This window comes from Rhinolophus hipposideros (genome assembly GCF_964194185.1).
Source record: "Rhinolophus hipposideros genome assembly, chromosome: 8".
NCBI lineage: Eukaryota > Metazoa > Chordata > Mammalia > Chiroptera > Rhinolophidae > Rhinolophus > Rhinolophus hipposideros.
In genome coordinates this window covers 88,823,639-88,844,357 of record NC_138054.1, presented here as the reverse complement: position 1 = coordinate 88,844,357, position 20,719 = coordinate 88,823,639, and the positions used below count along the sequence as shown (strand labels likewise).

The window sequence follows — 20,719 nt, the reverse complement described above, 5'->3', positions numbered from 1 at the left end:
AAATAGATTCCAGAGAAATTAGATGGGTTCTGTTTGTTTTGTTTTATTTGCTTTCCACACATTGGAAACATTTTGAAGAGAGTCAGGGATACGGGCTGGAAAGTCATGGCCAGAGTAGAGAAATAAGCTAAGATGTAGTGAGAAGAAACAAATGGGCTGCACAGTAGAAGCTTTAGAATGGTGTGGCTGGGGTTCTGAGCCTCTTGTTGCCTTGAACCCTTTGGAAGTGGTGAAGCCTCAGAATTATGTTTTTAAATGTAGAAAATAAAATACCTAGGATTATAAAGGGAACTAATAATATTGAAATAAAGTTGTTGAAGTACTAAACAAATTTGTAATCTAAGCTCTTTATTGATGCATTAAATAAGCAGCAGGTTAAATTTCTATCATTCAAAGTAGTGACGAATGTCAAGATATTTTACCTTAGCGTGGTATGAAAACACCTATGGTTTCTCCTGGCACAGAGTGGTAAGCACTGCTCACTCTCCTGTGGTTTGTCCCTCCCTTTATAATGGAAGGAAATACCAAATTGCAGTTACAGGCTCATGAAAATGAAGTTGTAATTTTTTTTTCCTGTTTAAGTTCACAGACATCCTGAATTCCATCCACAGACCCCCCTGGGTGTCTGGAGCAGAGTCAGAACCCCTGGGAGGAAGGTTTTACTCTTTCCGATCGGGGACGGCTTTTCAGGCTTTTTCAAAATTAATTTTTGTATGGAACACTATGACACAAAACGGAAGAGAGGCTTTCTGACCAGAAAGGGCAGAGGCAGCAGTTACTAAGGCTTTCCTGAAAAAACCCTGTGATTTATTTGCTTGTTTTTTTTTAATACTTACATCGTGCTGACTATGTGACAGGTGTTTTCTGAATGCTCCAGAAATACGGGTTTACGTAATCCTCATAACAGTCGTATAAGGGAAGAATTGTAATTCCCACTTCACAGATGAGGAAACTGAGCCTCAGAGAGGTGGAGCAGTATTAGGCCTCACGGCTAATGCGTGTTGGAGCTGAGATTCGAAGCCAGGCGGTCCAGCTCCAGAGACTGCACTCTGCAGCTGTGCTGTGCTGCATCCCCTAAGGATAATGGGAAAACAGTCGTAGGATTCGGAACGAGAAATTAGCGGAATGAAAGCAATGCCTTACGAAATTTATATCGGGTGAATGTAGGATGGAAAGGGAAATGTGAGCAGCCGCGAGACCAGTTAAGTGACTAGTGCAGTGTTCCAGATCAGAGGGGCATGACCTTTGTGAGCAGGGCAGTGATGTTGGAAATAAAGGTTGAATATGAAAAATTAATCAATAAAGTTTCGCAATTGACTCAACATGGGAAATAACGGGGGACAGAATATGGAGAAGAATGGAGATCACTGTACGGTTAACCAAATGACCCTTCCAGCTCCTGAAGTGATGCAAAGATTTAAGTCTTGTTTTGGTTTAAAGAATTTCTGTTTTGTTTTTAAATATACCCATGTTCTGGTTTCTTTATTTCTTTTAGGTCGGATTAGGAATAAACCCGAGGTAGACGAAGCTGCTGTTGACGCCATCCTCTCCCTAAATATCATCTCTGCCAAGTACCTGAAATCGTCACACAACTCCAGCAGGTGGGGCTCCCTGAGGAGTGCGCTGAGTCAGCCCTGGGGGCCCCATTAGATTCCCGGTTCGTTAGGGACTCCCACTCAGGTGAAGAGACTAACTCTCTGTACCTCAGAAACCCCATTCCTCCTCTGCCCGGCCTGCTCTCCCAAATAAGTAAGTAAATAATAGGAGACACGTGTACGTGTTGGTCCCCCTCACAGAACAGACATTCTAGCCCATGTGGAGTTGGGGTAGGTGTAACACAGGGAAAGAGACAAAGCAGAGAAGGAAAGCTCAGCATGTTGTCAAGGCTTTAAAAGTACAAGTTAGTTATTGCTGAGACTGAAAATGTTTTCCTGTGAAATGGTTGCTGTGGAGAAAGTTCTCAGTCCTGAGTGTCCTTGGGAACATGGCCTCCCAGTGGTCTTTGCTGCCTGCTAGTATATGATTGAGGAGTCTCAGTATGTTTTTCATTTTTATTTCTGCGTAAAGGCGATAAACTAATATAAACTCTTCTGAACAAGCTTGGCTGCTACAAATAATGAATTCTATCTTATTTTTAATTTTAAATGAATTCCCCTTAAATTCCATTTTATAACCAAGTGATGACAGACAGTGCATAAAGTCCATAAGCATTCTACTTTCCCTCGTCAGCCTGGAAATCAGTGTGCCAGGCCCGCGTACTTCCCAGGACAGGAGATTGTGCACAGAGGTTCCCTTTCTTCGCACAGCAACGCCTGGGACACATGTGTGCTCCAGTGTGGACTTGAGACACTGCCTTTGCATTATAGGACTTCTCTGTGTTTCGTCTGCTCCTGAGCAACTAGCTCTTATCTGTGCTGGGAAGAGGGAGAGGCAAAGACAGGAGGCTGAAACAATTAAAAGTTTGGGCCAGGATTGATTTTTTTCCCCATTGTTTATTTGTGTTATATAGTTTTGCATAGGAAAGAGAAAAAAGAAACAAATGGCTGCTTTTTGCCTGTAAGAGGAGCTGGCAGGGGCTGTGGAGAGAGTGGGAAAGAGTAGAGAGGGTATGTGTGTATGGGGTGGGGGAGCGGCAGAGATAAAGAAAGCTGCTTGGACTCTCCCTGGCTTATTCCTGAGCAAAATCTTGAATCATAAAAACCATTTCTTTAAAGTCAGCAATAACCCCACATAGTGTTCTCTCTTCTGACGGACATATACAGCAAATATTCAGCTGCCATTCACATTTTCTTTGCAAAATATGAGAAATACATCTTAAATTTCCCTGAGGTGCTTAGCAAAATACACAGGGAAAGGTGGTGTTTGCCTGCCATGCTGCTAAACTCGCTTACATTCGAGTGTCCTTCAGAAGTCCCTGGCTCAGGCCCAGCCACAGGTCACATGCTGCAAGAGATGAGCTTTGCTTTGTTAGAAGCGGCTTATTTTTCATAGTAAAACTTAGAGTTAATTAATCAACAAAGCTGGCCGAAGTCAAGAATAATAAAAAGATACGCACTTTAAACATTTTCTATTTAATTTAAACTATATAAATGTACATTAATTTGTCAAGCTCTTGATGTAGGGCCAAGGCCTTTTCTTTCATTGGAGTCTCACTTATTGGATGGCTGGCTGGTGTCTTTCTTGCAAAACCACATCCATAATTCATCTTCTATGATTTTTACTTTGGTGGAACAAGAACTAGTAACCTAAGAAGAAAATCTAAGTGCAAAATCTTTTAAATTTTTTATCATTTAAAATTTTATTTGTGCCTTTCTTTTACATCTCTCTCACTCAAACTTAACTGCTGATTTTTTAACAACTCACCATTATTAAATATTCTAAAAACACTCAACTGAGTTTTCACACTTAAAACAGTTTTGTTTCACGCTAAAAAATTCTTTTGCCCTCATGTTTCACTGATTTGCCTGATATTGAATTAAATTAGAGAATTACGATAATAAGACAGCGGCATAAACAGGTTTGAAACCAAATACTACTGACACTTAATAAGCCTGCCGCTCACCTTTTCAGAGTAAAGAGTCCGGGTGTATGCCATCTGTCTCTCGTTTAGAATGTTCAATGAGAAGTGGACATCAGTCTTTCTACTTTAGGGATATGGCGAGCCTAAGTTAATGTGATAAGCTGCTAAACGGAGTTTGGTTAAGAGACCTTTGATTCTATCTGCCTAAGGTTTAATGTTTACAGTTAAACTTAGAGAACTCCAAGGTATATTACATCTGTATGTTAGAGGGCTTTTCTGATATATCAATAGTGGAGTGTGACTGACAAGGGCCATTACTCCTTTTCTTCCCAGACCTACATTTATGTTGCCCAATTGACTTGTTCTCCCTCAACGCCACAGCAACTTCTTGCTGTTTCCAGTACTCATTCACCGCCAAATGGGATATGAATAGAGGCGGACTACACATTCCCTACTAGGCCCAGCATTTTCCTTAGTTGAATGTCTCAGGAGAGGGACCCATGTCATTGTAAGCCCTCTATCCAGTTGTGCCCTGTGGAGTTCTCTGTTTATTGTCTGTCCATTTGAATTCACTTTGCTTAACAGCAAATTTGTTGTTATATTTTTTTCTCTTCCACTTTTCTCTCTTTTTTTTTGTGCTGCACTAACAAAAGCTTTTTCTGTGTTTTTCCAGGCTCTTTCTTGATAAGGATATTCCTAGGTATTTTCTGTTTGCTTTTTTTGCACATAAACATTCTAGTTCATCAGAATGCTTTATGTCTTATGTTGCTTTGACTGCTGTTTTAATTTAGCGTTTCCCCCACGCAAGCCTGAGGAAATCTGGGGTAGAGCTAGACTCTAATTCTGCACCCAGTGTACCCTGGGTTTTCCTGATGTGTGTACAATTTCACTTAGAGCTTTTTAAATGATTTGTAGAGTTTTTCATCGTTTTCTTATTCCATTTTCTAAATTTGCCCATTTTATCCATACGCCACTTCAGGGTTTTCCTTTCTATATTACAAAATGGAATGTGACGCCCCTCATTCCATACACAATCTCAGGCTTTGTTTTCTGTTCTTTGTCTGTCTTTCTGTCAGAAGCTTGAAAGGTTTGTTGCTCTGTATGTGGCTTCACATAATTGTTCATTTTTTCCTTTGTTTTGCCCTACTGGCTAATTGAGACCAATTTAGTTATAGCTGAGTCTGTGAGAAATGTTTGGTTTATTTTCAAACTTTTTCTCTTGTCAGGGCTGCTTGTCTCACCTATTTATTTTCTTCTTTGGAATAGAAAAAAACTGGTTCTGTGGTGAAAAAACCACATCTTGTCTCTTTATCTGGTTTAGGGGAGGAAGAAAGTGATAACATGACAATACAGCCTAAAATGCTATCTTTTTTTTTTTAGATGTGTGCGTGCATGCACACTGCCATTGGTCAGAACATTTTGAGAAATCCGTTTGAGATAATTTCCTCACTAGCATCGGGGCCCCGCAGGATAATGAGTCTCAGGATCCATCCCTGTTTCTAACCCTAAATTATCTTGCTAGCTTGATTCAGTTGACATTTCTCACCAGTCTTGGTTGTATTTCTTACAGCCAGTCTCAAGAATTGCTTCCTCTGGTGGGTATTCCAAAAGAATGTGCTGCAGGAACTCCCACGCGTCAAACAAACAGAAAAAGGAAACTCCCCCCCCATACACACAGGAAGAATTCAGTGGAATCAAAAATTCTTTTGTGTTAGCCAAGTTTCTACCTGTGAAATTTTCTTAGGTTAAGTGAAAACAACCTGAAAACAGAAATGGGAAGAGCCTTTCTTACAGAAATTCAAAACATTTGCCTCAGTTGAAAGAGCCATAAAACCTAACTAGTGGCACTGGGACTTGCTAAGTTAAGTTTCAGATTACAGGCAGCAGTGACAGGAATTTCTGTCAAGTATCCATATTGATAAATGCCCTCCGAGAAGAGGGGTTGGTTTCACTTCAGCCCAGGTGTATCCAGACCTTGTGATGCGACAGGTAGGCCTCATTCCAGGTACCTCGACAAACATAGGGACACAATAAAAAGAGCTATCTCAGGGTGACAGAGCCCTAGCCACCCTAGAGCCACCCTCCTGCTGAAATAGTGGATATCACCACCCAATACTAGAATTTGTCTTAGACCAAGTTAAAGTGAAGGTTTGATCGAAACAGGACTTTGGATGCATAAAGGGTTCTCTGCGGGGCTCAGGAGCCGCAGAAGGATTTCTTCGTCATGGTTGCTGTTTGGGTCTCTTGGTTGTTCTCTCCATCTTAGTCTTGTTAGTTGGTCTGGTTGTCTCTATATTCCTTTGGTGTCTTTGTAAAAAATTTTCATGATCCATACATGCTGCCCCAAAAGCTAGATGTTTGCGAGGGTGTCAGGTACTTCAAGAAGACTTAGGTCTAGAAGTAGCTACTAAGTGAAATGAGCAGGCTTCACACACTGGCACTTGGAGGATGAGGTGCGGTTAAGGAATTCTTCTAGAAGTGTTTTGTTTTCTACGGGATCATTTCTGGCAAAAGAAGGATGGCAACGTGTTTAGCGATAAGACATACCCGCTATTTGTCATAGGAAATCCAGAAAAGACATCAGCAGTGAGGTTATTTACCATTTGGGAAGGAGGAAGGAGGAATGTGTCGGGCAAGGAACAAGGTGTGTAAATTTTCTATTTGAATCAGGTGAGGTGTGTTACACGTGCAGAGAGCTAGTGGTGATGGGAGAGGTAATGGTGATAGGACATCACTCTGCTGAAGTAGACGAGGTGTCTTCCCCGACACCTGTTACGGGGTCTGAGAAGGGAGACGTGGGGTAGAGCTGGAGTCGATCTGTGTCCTACTGTTACTCAGCACCATGTTTCAGACAAGACGTGCAGAACTGGAAGGTTTCCTGTCATTTACATTCTATGGTCTATGGTGCTTTACCAGTAGGAAAAAGAAAGCTATTAAAACAACTTAAAAAAACAGTTTATGGGTGTTTATTAAATCAGGCTTCTAGTATAAATGTAAGATCAATTTCCAAATGAATTTTTTGGAAAGCTGACATATAGTAGTTGGCTAGCTCTGCTGTTAAAAATCATTCTCTTTTACTGAAACATCAGCTAAGCATGACTTCTTGGTTTTTTTATTTAAAACAAGTCTCTCCGTACTGTTTCCTCCATTAATCCTCCCAGACATGTTTGTGATGTTTCTGAGGCTCAGCAGAACTGGATTGAGATAGGAAGACTGCAGTTTACAAATTACTGAGTATTTGCTTCCTGTTCTCATTGACTGACAGAGAAGCATATTTAGTTTTCCTTTCTTCTTTCAGTTTCTGCCCATTCCTAGTTATCCTTTCCATCTTAATTCCTTTGGTTGATCTCACTATTTTTATGTTTATGTGCAGAAGAGAAGCAGGTTTATCCGCCCCCCCCCCCACCCCCAAAAATAGCATAGCTAGGTGCTCCTTGGTGATGGGAGGGTGGAGGCAAGAGGAAGGGGGCCTGCCTTCTCCTTCTAGGAGATAAAGGTTCTGCTCTGTTGTTAGATTGCAATACATTGGAAGTGTTGGCGCAGGATTCTGTAGTGTTTCTGACAGTCACAGTCCCTGGACTAAGGTGACTGCAGCTTCTCTCAGATGACTCCCTCTTGCCTTTCTGACTTTCTGTAGGACTTTCTACCGTTTCGAGGCCGTGTGGGACAGCTCCCTCCACAACTCCCTCTTATTGAACCGAGTGACACCGTACGGGGAAAAGATTTACATGACCTTGTCGGCCTACCTAGAGGTGAGGAGACCCAGAACTTGAGTTACTACGAAGAGTCAGCCCTGAACAATGGGCAGGTTACAGCAGGAAATGGGGAAGAAAGATTCAACCGATTTTGTTCTCCTTTCTCCCTCCACATCGTTATTTATTTTATTACAGTTTGCTAACTGTTCTGATTATATTAGATTCTGTTCCTAGTCTCTGTTGAATTAAAAAGTCACATGACTTTTATTCCAGCTTTAGTAGCCTAATCACCATTCTTCAAAGAATGTATGATTTTAAGGAGACTTCCCCTCCTGTTTTTTGTGGTGGTGAACAGAGCCTCATAGCAATCAGCAGCACGGACCCTGGAACCAGCCTATCTGACTTCAGATCCCTGTGCTGCCACTTACAGCCTGCAAGTCCTTGTCACAGGGACTTCATCGCTCTCTGCCTCAAGCAGGGGTAGTAATAGCACTTACCTCAGAAAGCTGTTGAGATGTCATTGAAAAGGATTTAAAACAGTGCTTGGCACATAATAAAAATACGTATTAGCCATTATTACAGAAAAACACCTTGAAAACATTTTGTGAAAAACAAATGTATCTGCAAGGAACGTCAGCTAATCTTGCCCACATTATCTGCTGAGTTGCTGTTGAAATAATTGGTGGAGCTGAAATCCTCCAGCCCCCACTTCTGGAACCAGCTTCCCCAATGTCATCTTGCACAGACTCTTGTCACAGATGCTCTGTCTACCTCTAACGGAGCCCGCTCCTGTCTCCTTTCAGCTGGATCATTGCATCCAGCCGGCTGTCATCACCAAGGACGTGTGCATGGTCTTCTATTCCCGGGATGCCAAGATCTCGCCGCCACGATCTCTGCGCAGCCTCTTTGGCAGCGGCTACTCGAAGTCACCAGACTCGTACGTTTTTGAGATAAGTTTAGCTTCCAGTTGGTTTGCCCAGTACAGAATCAGCAGGGTGCTAGGTGTCCCCAGCTGTTTCAGGGTTAGTTTACAACCTATAAACCCCTATGGCACTGACACCTGGAATGCAGTGACCTGAATGTTGGCACTGAAAACAATATTAATGGATAGATGAGTTAATGAAGGAAAACGGGTGTTACATTGTGGACACTTCCACACAGTTTTGCAGGGACTAAATTTTTAATGTCATTATTATTTCTAACAGATTATTATTGGGATTTTCCTCCTTTAAAGATTTATTCATATTTAAGATACACAAAAAGATATCAAGAATAATACAGTGAATACTTCTGCATTACCACCCAACATACATATTACTAATACGACAGAAGGTTCAGTACCCCTTCCTAATCACGCTCCCCAGATTTTGGTATTTGTCGTTTCATTTTAGTCAGACTTTCTCCCCTCATCTCCTCTCTCGCAGTAAAAAAATGCAAATTTTTAATTTTTGTATTTGTACTATAAACTGACCAGTTTTTCATTCAGTTTTATTCATCCTGTTGAAATAAGAATGTTCAAAATATTGAAATGAGAACAGACTCCTTGTAGGAAAAAAAATATACTTCTTAAGTTCAGAATAGGAAAAGAAGTAAGATAGTTCTATAATATTTGAGGATAGAGTGCAGTCTCTGCAGAGGAGACAGTGTTTTAAGTAGACAGAATTGTGATTTTTCCTGTTTTTGTGCTTTTAGTAATTAAGCAACTATTTGTTTTGACCCAAATAGCAATCGAGTCACTGGAATTTATGAACTCAGTTTATGCAAAATGGCAGATACAGGTAGTCCAGGTAAGCTCTTATGGATCGGGAAGGTGAGAGTTATCTTTTGTTGCATATGTTTGGAGTATTATTATGTCAAAAATCTATCCTATCCATGTAGGATCGATGCAACATTTTTTAGAAACCGGGCATATTATACAAGCCAGGTTTTTGGTGGTGGGAATTATCTTCTTCTGAGTTGCAACACTGTTTGGTTTAAGACGTGCAACACAGTTGTAAAAACTTCATCGAACAAAAAATATTAGTGGACTGTGGAATATTATGAAAAATTCAAGTGTGTGAGAATGAATTTGGCTTGGAGAACTTCATAACCATTTCTTTCTCCATCTTAGCCCCAAAGATAACCTGGCAGTCTAACTTTACAGATGCTGTCAAACTAGAATTTGAAATTCCTGTGCTCCAGAAAGACAAGTTATGAAGTTGAACTTGTTTTGTGTCCTTTTTGATGTCTCTTTGGGCTTCTGTTGTTCCACCAACTCAGCCTTAAGCGGCACTTTGCATTTTTATGTTTGTAAACTTCAACATGGACAAAAGTCAGAGGTGTTTTATGTTTTGTTTTTTTTGTTTGTTTGTTTGTTTTTTGCTCATTTATTCTGTTCTGTAGATTCCACATATAAAAAGTCAGGGTTTTAAAAAAATATTTGATTAATGTCAGTTTGAATCATTTTGGAGAGCATGTATGGAAAGAGGTCAGGGCTCACAGGTAAGATTTAGATTTGAAAAACTGAGTGTGAATTTAAGTCTGAATAGCAACTGATTATGGTGTCCAGATAGTTCCTTGAGGATTTTAAAAAATTAACATAAATGTCTTTTCTATGTAAAAACGTATAAAACTTAAAAATGTAATGGGAAACGATAGCGCCTACAGCCATCTGCCATCTACCTACCATTCTATCTGAACTGCTAAAATATGCATCGTATGTGCATGTGTGCAGTCCCTTCCACCTTTTTCATACGGATGTATTTTTACATATTTGGAACCATAGTATACAGCCTATTTAATCTCCTCTGTATTTTCACTTGACATAATAACTGGTGTTTTCTTAAGTTGCATTGCAATCTTCATAATTATCTAAGAATATGAAACTCGGTTTTAAAAGTAGTTCAGAGAATTGCTTTGGGGAAAAGGATGAATAGTTATTAATTAACAAAATCCAAGTATCTTGAGCCCAAACTCACTTAGTTTGCCTTATATTTGAATTATCGATTCATTCTGAGGTAAAATTGGAATCGGATTGTTCTCTCAATAAAACAATTGCTTCCTCTTGTCTCAGGCATGCAGAGGAGGAGAAGGAAAATCTTGGACACATCAGTGGCGTATGTGCGGGGAGAAGAGAACTTGGCCGGCTGGCGGCCCCGCGGTGACAGCCTTATCCTTGAGCATCAGTGGGAATTAGAGAAGCTGGAGCTCCTCCACGAGGTACCCCAGGACAGGCATCAGACCAATTCTTGGGCAAGATTCCCAAAGTATTAGCCATCCTCTCTGCCTTCTCTGTGTGACCCTGGCTTTGCACTTGTCCATCACGAGGAGGTGTGATACTTCCTAAAATCATCACGAGCTTTGTGTTTGCTGAGGCAATGGTGTTGATCTTTTTAGGTGGAGAAAACACGCCACTTCCTGCTGCTGCGTGAGCGACTTGGTGACAGCATCCCCAAATCCCTGAGTGACTCGTTGTCCCCCAGCCTAAGCAGTGGGACCCTCAGCACCTCTACCAGCATCTCCTCTCAGATCTCAACCACCACCTTTGAAAGTGCCATCACACCCAGTGAGAGCAGTGGCTACGACTCCACGGACATTGAAAGCCTGGTGGACCGAGAGAAAGAGCTGGCCACCAAGGTGCGTACCCCTTCCCTTAGCTGAGCCTTTTCCCAGCGAGCCTGTGAGGTAGTTGGTCAGTTTTTGAATTCTAATCTTCCTCTTTGAGGGCCTCTGTGCGAAGGCCTGCGCTAACACTGTGACTAGAGAAATAAGTAAGACTTGATTTCTCCCCTTAATCAGCTTCCAGGCAAGTGGGTGACAAGCACATCATAGAGGTGTGTGTCTAGAGCGCTGTGGGGCTGGGGGCAACTTGCCCCAGAGGGTCCTGCACAGCGGGAGCCAGTTCTGTCCTGCGTGATCAGTGTTAGCGAATCATGGGAGAGGGGCAGGAGATGGAGTTAGAGAGGTGGCCGGGCCCCATCGGGAAGGGTCTGCTTGCTGTACTGAGTTTAGAGTGTCCTGGGAATGGTGTGGACTTGCTTTAAACAAGTATTTATGTTTTAGAAGACTTCTCTGGAAGCGGTAAAGAGGATGGGTTTGTGGTGAAGAGATAGACTAGAGGCAGAAAGAACACTATTGTAATCATCAGATGAGAAATGACGAAGGTTTTTAACTAAGGCAGTGGTGTGTGGGGTGAAGAGGAAAGGGAAGCACGGAAGACACATTTGGGAGGAGAATCAGCACTCCTGGTTGCCCTGGTGTGGTGGGGGAGGACAGGGGGGTCACTGGAGAGGGCTCGCAGACATCAATCAGTGTCTGGTCAGTTAGCTAACGATGAAATACAGAAATGAGAGTGATTTTGTATCTGTTTTGTTTCAGTAATCGAATGGTCTTCTTGATTTAGGAAAATATGTCCATCCAGAAGCCTCCATGCTTTTTCTTGCCCAGGCGAATTAAGAATGAAAGGGATGCTATTGCATTCTTAAGCACTTCTAAACTGTGGTGTTTGCAGTATTCACTTCTGCAGATTTGAGAATGGCTTTTTTATCCACTTACTTATACTTCTTTATTAGGCATAGACCAGGCTTTCCTGCCATATATATGCTAAGTTAATTTCTACAGCTGTTAGGCAGCATTCAAGCTCACTGCGGGTCCTGCCTGCCTGGCATCCAGGGACCTTGGGCTTCATTTGACCATCGGAACTTACGCACTCTCCTCTCTTCCCTAGTGCCTGCGACTTCTCACCCACACGTTCAACCGAGAATTCAGCCAGCTGCACGGCAGCATCAGTGACTGCAAGGTATGCAGCTCAGATTTCCTGTCCCCAAGCTTCTAGGTGGCTTGAGATGGGCATGGTGTGGTATTTGAGGATAGATGACGGATCTGCTCTGGTGTTTAATTTTTCTGAGTCGGAACACTGACTTCTGAAGATAAAAGTATCTCTCTTTGTCTCTTAGTGATTATCAGATAGGAACTATTTGGGCTTTTCCCTGAATCCCTTGAATAATATTCTGTAGAGGGTGATGTGTTACTGAGTGACGGGACACAGGAAGTCCTGAGGTTCTTGGTGGCGTAAAATTCTGTTGCTTTCCACAAAGAGTGAGGGGTACACTTTAAAGAAGCCCTGTATCGTTCACTCTCTTCTAGTCCTCTCGATCTTTTTCGCTCTTCCTTAAGACCCTCGAAGCTCATTCCTGCCTCGGGGTCTTTGCTGTTCCTGGAATAGTCTTCTTCTGGATGTTCCCATGATTGGCTCCCTTATCTGTTTCATTTTTCTGTTCAAATATTGCCTCCTTAACCACCTGTGGAAAGCCAGCAGCTCCCTGAAACTTTCTAACACCTGCTTCATTGTTTGCTGTAGCACTTACTACTACCTGGCACTTCTTAATGTGTTTGCTGACTGGTTTCGTGTCTGCCTTTGCCACTTAGAATGTAAGCTCCTGGAGGGCAGGGCTTCTGCCATATTCTTAGAACAGTGCCTGTTGTTCTGAGTGCTCAGCCCATGTAGAGAGGGCAGCAGCAGTATAAAAAGCCAGCCTGCCTCTTTTGTAAATGTCTTGATTCCTAATGTGACGCTGTGGCTGTAAAATACTTGTAAAGCTTGTTTCTTGAATCACCTGAAGCAGAAGGTTTATGAAAGTGAAGTCACACTGGTTGTCAAAGCTGCTTATTGCCGAGGTAGTTCTTTCCCTCTGACCCTCACTTGCTCTGTTCTGTTGGCCTCCAGTTGTCTGATATCTCTCCAATTGGACGGGATCCGTCCGTGTCCAGTTTCAGCAGCGCCACCCTCACTCCGTCCTCCACCTGCCCCTCTCTGGTAGATTCCAGGAGCAACTCTGTGGATCAGAAGTAAGTACCCAGATTTCACTGAGAAAAGCTAATGTAAGAATGAGGGACATGCCAGCCTTGTTCTACCTCATGGTTCTCAACTGCGGGCAGCACATCCCCCAGGCAGCATTCGGAAACGTGCGGGAGCCTTTTCGAGACATCACAAGGACGGGGGAGATGCTACCGACCTTTTAACATCCTGTTTCCTAACTTCCTGCAGCACATCATTGACTCCTCTTCTTAAACCCTTTCTGTTTGTTTATCCTTCCATTCCCACCCTGCTTGTCTCCCCAGTCATATCAGATGTAGAAGCCCCATCTTGGGAAAAATATTTTGAAACTACTTTGGAAAAAAATATTTTGTGACACAACAAAATATAGAGGTAAGAATAATAGAGACAGATTTAGCCTAGATTCCATGAATTCCTCACTACAGTCACTTCTTTACAATGCACCATTCAGCTCTTTTGCCCTGGCTCCATTCATTATGCTCCTGTCAGAACTTCCTTAGTTATCACCCAGCTGTCAATCTTAATGTACCAACCCTGACACAATTGAATATGGCTGGGGAAAAGAACACGACCAGGTAATTTAAATCCAGGATGCCATCAACTGTAAGACATTTTATGAGCCACTAAGGAAAAAAGCACTGCCAACTAAAATGTGACATACCATCAACTGTAAGATACATCCCAATTCAAGCAATAATAAGGTATTCAAAACAAATGGTTGTTTTAGAATTGGTGGAATACAGTTAATTAGGCTAAGCAACTCTCCAGAGCTACAGCGCATAGGACTGATTTCTCTCCTAACAGTCCTGGCCTGGTCCAGGGCGGCGGTGGCTCTGTGCCACTCGGTCATTCAGGAACCCGGGTTCTTTCCGTTTGTTGGCTTTCTCTGCCAGTCCCTCGAGGCATCGGTTCTCAGACTTTAGTGTCTGTCACCTGGGAGGTGTTTAAACCACGAATGGCTGAAACCCACCCAGCGTTTCTGATTCTGTAGGTCTGGGTTGGAGCCTGAGAATGTGAATTTCTAGCAAGTTTCCAGGTACAGCTGAGGCTGCTGGTGAGAGGACCACACTTGGAGAGCCACTGCCCTCGGTGTGACCTTGGGACTAAATAGAAACATAAAGGAATGGAGTTCCTATTCCAGACACTTCTGTTCAGGGGGCTTCAGAACAGGAGGAGGGACTGAGTGACGGGCTCATCAATGTGCACTTTCCTTTTGTAACTTCTGAAGGATGACACCCGTTGAATTGGAATTGACTTTCTAGCACCAGCTTGTCTTCTCAGCCAAGCTCTCTGAACTGATATTTGCAAGGCGCCTGGTGGTCAGGGAGAGGCATGGTCCTCCTGGTGAGATGGTTGTAACGTGATGCGCTGACCTTCCATTAGCTCTTGTTACCCCTAACCTCTCTCTTTCAAAGGACCCCAGAAGCCAATTCCCGGGCCTCTAGTCCCTGCCAAGAATTTGAACAGTTTCAGATTATCCCACCTGTGGAAACACCCTATTTGGCCCGAGCGGGAAAAAATGAATTTCTCAATCTTGTTCCAGATATTGAAGAAATTAGACCAGGGTGAGTACTGCCTTTCAGGCTGTGCGTATAAAAGACAAGTCAGCTCTTGTCCGTGCGGTCGGTCCGTGTCACTGTCCTGTGCAGATGGGCCTGGGGGAAGGAGCGGGCGGGTTTCTGCTCCAGCTCAGTCCAGGCCCCCCACCCGGCCCACATGTGCAGAAGCCCTGTTACTTGGGCAGGTGAGACTCTAGGCTGGAGAGATCCTTTGCCTGTTTTGCTCACTCTGGGGACTTGGCCTGGGTGAGACATGTTTTGGTGGTCCCCAGCTCATGATCACTTTCTTGGTGTGAGAAACAAACCCCTGTTGTACTGTCCTGTTTTAGCTCCGTGGTTTCTAAGAAAGGATACCTGAATTTCAAGGAGCCACTTTCCAGCAACTGGGCTAAACATTTTGTTGTGGTCCGTCGCCCGTATGTCTTCATCTACAACAGTGACAAGGACCCAGTGGAGCGTGGCATCATTAACCTGTCCACAGCGCAGGTGGAGTTCAGCGAGGACCAGCAGGCCATGGTGAAGGTCAGTCCTGCCCTCTCGGCTTGGCCTGGCCACGTGCGCCATGTCTCCTGCCCGTCTGGTCTCTGAACCTTCCTTCAGGGTGCAGTGCTGTGCACCCTAGGAGTGGGGCGGGGTGGTCCCCGTTGCTCTTCGCCGTCATGCCACTGTCATCTACCTGTGTCTCTTTCAGATGTCTAACACCTTTGCTGTCTGCACAAAGCACCGGGGGGTCCTTTTGCAGGCTCTCAATGACAAAGACATGAACGACTGGTTATATGCCTTTAACCCACTCCTTGCGGGCACAATACGGTAAGAGGCTGCCCCTGGGGTTCCTTCTTTGGCTTTCCTTCCTGTTCCTTGGCTTTGGGTTCCAGGGACATCAACATAAACAGGGAAGGAGGTCTTGTTGGAAGTAGGACAGGAGCGTGGTTAGGGGGTGGTGATGAAGCCTCTACTTCTCATGGTTTCATCTGGTGTCCTGAGCAGTTAAGGGGACTCTGGTCACATTTGCACCAATTGGTCTTTTGCTTTGACTTTTCATTCTCGAGGGTCTGCAGCTGAAGTCTATGGGGCTGAGTAAAGGGGACACTGTGAGAACCTTAATGGTCTGCTGTTACTCAGCCCTGTGATCCTGCCTCAAATCCTATGAGGGGCTTGTGTCCCAGGACCCCTAGTGGGGAAGCCCACAGCCCAGCCTTTTGTTCAGGGAGCTTAGAGACCTGGACCTGCATCAGCTTAGGAAGAAGTCCCAGGAGGGAAGCACTGCGGAAGGTGGCCTGTGAGGGAGGAGCCTGGCCTGTTTTCTAATCCCGCCTCTCCGTGTCTCCCAGGTCGAAGCTCTCCCGCAGATGCCCGAACCAACCGAAGTACTGATTGCGCTGGGTGCCTGCACTCGCCTTCCAGAGATAAAGAAAGTGTTACCTCTCATTCCTCTTTGTGATTCTTGGCGGTTACTCTTGTATGTAATCCTGTGGCTTAACTACTTTCCCTCCTTGTCCAGCACCTTTTCTAGCACCCATCCCCCATCTCCATTGCTCTGTACTCTTTTTCTTTTTTCCTGTGCTAAGAATCTTGTTAGTAGCATGTGGCCTAACAAAAGGGGGGAAAAAAAACAAAAAAACAGAAAAAAAAAACCCAGAGGGGATCCAGTGAATCTCCAAGTTATTTTTTGGTGTATTTTGGCTTCCTTTTGTATGATAGGTCCCCATTTGACCACCTCTGATGTCTGTACTGCTGTCTCTGGATATCTTTGTCTTTTTGTCAAGACAACATAGTACTTTTTTTCTTTTCTCTATTTGTGATACCACTTTAATTTTTCTTGGCTGGCTTAGAGACAAAGGGAGAAGACATCTGGCTTTTTTAGACACTGAGAGGACAAAACTTACCCTTTTCCCTTCTGTCACTCTTTTCCATCATTAATGCCTGCATTTTCCATTCAGGGAAAAGGTTGTGGCGAGCTTAGAAATGGGACAGGTATATTCTCTGAAATTGGGGCTTCTTTAGAACATTGTGAAGCAGTTTTCATGTAGTGGAAGAGGACAGGACCTTTTAGCAGGCCTGAGATAGTGACCTTGGAAGAAGGAAAGAACCAGGGATACTGCTGGCGGCTTTCAAAGGACCACGGAATTTGGTGGTGGGCCTGGTGGTGGGCTGGGAAGGCCCCTGATCAGAGGATGTTTATAGCTGCTCACGGCAGGATTCCTGCGAACCTTCTTTCCCAGTTGGGAGGAGCCTCTTGTCAGAGGTTCAGTTTTCACTTAGTGCCATGTCGTACACAGATGTCCCACAAGAGGGCAGTGTTTTGCTTTCTGATGAGAAACTTGATGGTCATTGCGGTAACTCTGAGTGATGACCTTGTGATTGTTGTAGCTCCCTTTGATCAAAGAAATAGAGCTTTCAAGGATAGACTTGGGAGTCTCCTGTGAATCCAGTGGTCACTTTCAGTAATCCTTGTCAAATTGAAAATACTTTCAATGATGCCTGTCCCCCCGTTCTCATAAATAAGAAAACAAGGCAGGCTTTGCTTTCTGGATCCCAAGATTAAAACCAACCCCCTCCCACCACTAAAAACAAAACAGAACATCTGGGGGCAGAGAAGAGGGTCCTCCTGAGCCCTGGCTCCAGTGCTTTGTTGCTTGTATCCGAGTGGCCTCTCCTTGGGTGTGGAAACACTGTCAGAGGAGAAAGGAAGAAGCTCATTGCTGCTCGTCTCCTCTGACAGAACAGGGTCAGCTGCTTCCAGAGGCCATCGTGGAAGATACTCTTTCTCTTTCAGCTGCCAGTAAGCTTTACAGGAATAACATGGAGGAAAGTTTACTTGAGTGGCTTTGCCAGTTGGCTTGGGGTTGTCTTCCCTTGGTCAAACCTCTCTGACCATTCGTTAGGCATTCAGGAAGGTCTCACTTTGTGGAGACAGGGCGCTCAGCCTGGAGATTGCTGACCCTTGGGGGCTGGGAGACTGGATGACTTTGCTTCGGGCAGCAAAGGGCACGGCTGTGCACCCTGCAGGGTGGGTGCTGAGAAGGCTCATCATCAGCCAGGCCCTTACTTCTGATCCCTGTTCAGGCTCATCTCTGAGAAAAGGGCCCAGCTTCACTCAGTATGTTGAATTGCAAAGAGAAGGAAAAGTAAGTCATGGAGAGCTTAATAAAAGGAAGGATAGAAATCACAGGCTGTGGTCTCACCTGTAAAGTGATCAGTAAAAAACGCTAGTACATTTTTTTTAACTTTCTTCTTCTCCTTAAAACACAGGTCACTAACTGTAACGTTACTGATTTTCTAAGTGATATGTGAGGTCTTTAATGTGGTTCGAGGTGTCTTCGTTGTCTAATGGACACTCTGGTGTATACTCAATTCTAGGATCCGTCGGGGCTTAGAGACAGCTTCCTGGACCGGAATTAAATCCAATTTCAGGGAAATGAAAATGAAATTTGAAGGTTACTTTTAGAATTAAATCATGGATGCTGCTGCTGCTGTTACAAAGTCTGGTAGAAGGGTCCACGTCTGTGGTACAGGGAGGTAGGGATGCCTGAGGGAGAGGAAATCATGTGGTACACTGAAATGACTTGTGTTTTTCCTTCTAACTCAAACACCACTGGCTTGGAAAGTCTTTGCTTTGGAGGTGTCAGACACTAGAACAGGCTGACCTGGACTGTTGGCAAAACGCCCAGGTAAGAAGGCCTCGTGAGGAAGCAGGGGTCTCGGGCAGGCGTGCTTTCTCCCATCTGAGGGGCCTCTGCTGTGACTGATAGGTACAGGCGGCCCTTTTGGGACCCCCTCTTTCTTTAGGGTCCCATCTTCAGGTTGGAGTTTGGAATAGTTTCAAGGTTGATGTTCCCTCTCTGGACAGGTTCACTCCCATTTTGAAGCTCTGAGAGAGGATTTGTGATGGGAACTATTTATGAGGCGTTAGCTGACGCCATTGTGGCAGGGAGGTTGGGGAATGAACTTCAGCTTTAAGGAAACCACCTTTTGAGGGGTTGTTTATTTTTTTCTAAAGCACTCTCTTAAGCAAAACAAAATAAAAGCCAAGAAAGAAAACTCGTGCACGAATTAAGGAAAAGTGAGTGCTGGTTTAATCATCTCCTCCCCTCCTTCCCCCATCCTCCATTCTCCTGCCAAAGCAAAATATGGCCTCCCAGCCCACACCAGTGCTCACCTGCTCCCTGCCCCTGCCTCTGCTCCTGCCTGGGAGTCGGTCAGCTCTCAGGCCAGGCTGTGTGGGGCCAGCCAGCCCCTACACACTGCCAGGATCGGGAAGGGCTGCTTCTGGCAGCTGGGTGGGCACATGAATTCCAGCACATTGTTAGAACATGGTGACGGTGAGGGAAACCACTGTTATTTTATATATATATTTTCCCCCCCCTTCAGCTCTGTAGCGCGTATATAGATACTCGTATCTTTGATGGATTTCTCCCCACTCTTCTAAGATGAAGGAATTAAATCATTGGTAAAGGTGTTCTGAGATCTAAAAATTACTTTTCCTGGCACATATTTCAAAGCAAAGACTTTGTTGCCTGCTGCTTGTTCTCTAATTTACAGGGATATTTAATTTTGTAAGGTAGTTGTATATTTATACAAGTATAATTAATTGCACATTGGACTGGAAAAGAAAGGATGACCGAGCGTGTGGCACCCCTGGGCACTCGGCATTCCCTCAAGCTGTGTTCCACTCGGGTTCTCCTGGACAGAATCAGGGCTTGTTCGTTCATTCATTTGACTCGGGTCCTTCGTTTTTCCTTCTGGTTCTTTTTCAAATGTGATTGTTAACCTGCTCCTTAAAAAGAATTCTAATTCTGCTGCTGCTCTCAGAAGGTGTGCTGAATGTATTTTAAATAGGACTCTAACTCGTGTGCACTGCAGCCACCCACCGTGGCCAGCAAGTCACTTACCCGTGTGTGGGCAAACCCTTACTGTCGGAGCTGGGAAGGTATTGATATGTTTGTTTCCTTAGCAAATTGCAATGTCCGCTGAGAGATTATCTGCTTTCGTTGTTCAAAAGGCCATTTATGAAATTCGTATTTGAGCCCCATAAAATCTTGGGAAAGCCTCCGGTTGTTTAAAGGAAGAAATTAGAGTTGATGCAAATTTCATGTTAAAAATTCACAGCTACGTAGCTGTGCTCGGATGGAAAGTCTGAGTGGTGGTTGGTCTCCTGCCAAACCCTGGCTGTCTTGTGGTGTTTTCATGTCTTCAAGTTCATTTTTTTCATGCTACATATTCTGGCATCAGTTCGCCTGAGGATTCCATCAGCCTTCTCACGTTGAAGGCATCGTCTCAGACTTTGTGGCTCTAAAGTACTTGTCCGTTGAGATTTCAAGTCTCCTGTCACCATCCTCGTGCATTACAAAACCCGTGAAGCATAAGTGGCCTTTTTGAACCAAGACTTTGCAAACTGATCTCTCCCCAGTGAAGGAGTTGAGCACATTAGCAACAATGTACATTATTAATTTCAGATTTTCATTTTCATGTTTTATTATGTAAATATCTGATGTTTGGAGCTTGAGTATACAGAATGTAAATATAGTTCTCGTATTTGTACTAATTCTGGTTCTTTTGCTGTATAGCCTTAGACGTGCAATGCAGACATTATCTAACTGTGTATGGTAACCTTGCACCACGAAACTATTAGTGAACGAGGTAAAATAATAAAGGTACAACCAGTCCATAGTAGACTCCATGTGTGTTTATTCTGGCAGCCTCTGAAAGGTATTTACGGAGATTTTTCTTGACTTGGGGATATACTACTTTTCTGGGACAAAAGTCTCCAACTCCGACCTACATGTTCCTTTCTGATCATTCAGAACGGTAGTTATGGGTAATCAGGAAAGCTATCTCTGTGCAAGTACGTTCCTCCCAAGTATGGCAGTGGCTATGTTAGGTAGAAGATTCTTTTTCCTCCCCAAACCTCTCTTTATATACCTGCCAGTGATTCTGTAGTGGTGGGGCTGTTCTGGGGGGAGAGGGGTGAGAGTTTCACCATGTCAGCTTAATTTATCAAGTTCCTGTCGTGAGCAGGGCATGAGTCGGACCACTGTCCCGGGTGTTTGGGAGAAACAAGAAGGGAGGAAAAGGCAACATTCAGGCAAAAAGGGATGATGCATTCAGCACTCGCCTGACACCGCCCTGT

General features: G+C 44.0%; 1 protein-coding gene across 14 annotated transcripts in view; it reads left to right on the top strand.

The window, feature by feature from the left end:
• KIF1B (kinesin family member 1B) overlaps positions 1–20,257 on the top strand; it is a 136,075-nt gene extending 115,818 nt beyond the window's left edge. For all 14 annotated transcript variants that reach the window (XM_081054974.1, XM_081054985.1, XM_081054973.1 and 11 more), the window contains 12 exons: positions 1,496–1,601; positions 7,158–7,272; positions 8,019–8,152; positions 8,941–9,002; positions 10,268–10,413; positions 10,591–10,830; positions 11,921–11,992; positions 12,920–13,041; positions 14,446–14,595; positions 14,919–15,111; positions 15,281–15,399; positions 15,921–20,257. In XM_081054974.1, coding sequence (XP_080911100.1) covers positions 1,496–1,601; positions 7,158–7,272; positions 8,019–8,152; positions 8,941–9,002; positions 10,268–10,413; positions 10,591–10,830; positions 11,921–11,992; positions 12,920–13,041; positions 14,446–14,595; positions 14,919–15,111; positions 15,281–15,399; positions 15,921–15,963 — 1,502 coding nt within the window. In that variant the 3' untranslated portion in view covers positions 15,964–20,257. The remainder of the gene's footprint in view (positions 1–1,495; positions 1,602–7,157; positions 7,273–8,018; positions 8,153–8,940; positions 9,003–10,267; positions 10,414–10,590; positions 10,831–11,920; positions 11,993–12,919; positions 13,042–14,445; positions 14,596–14,918; positions 15,112–15,280; positions 15,400–15,920) is intronic.
• The last annotated feature ends 462 nt before the right edge of the window (positions 20,258–20,719 follow it).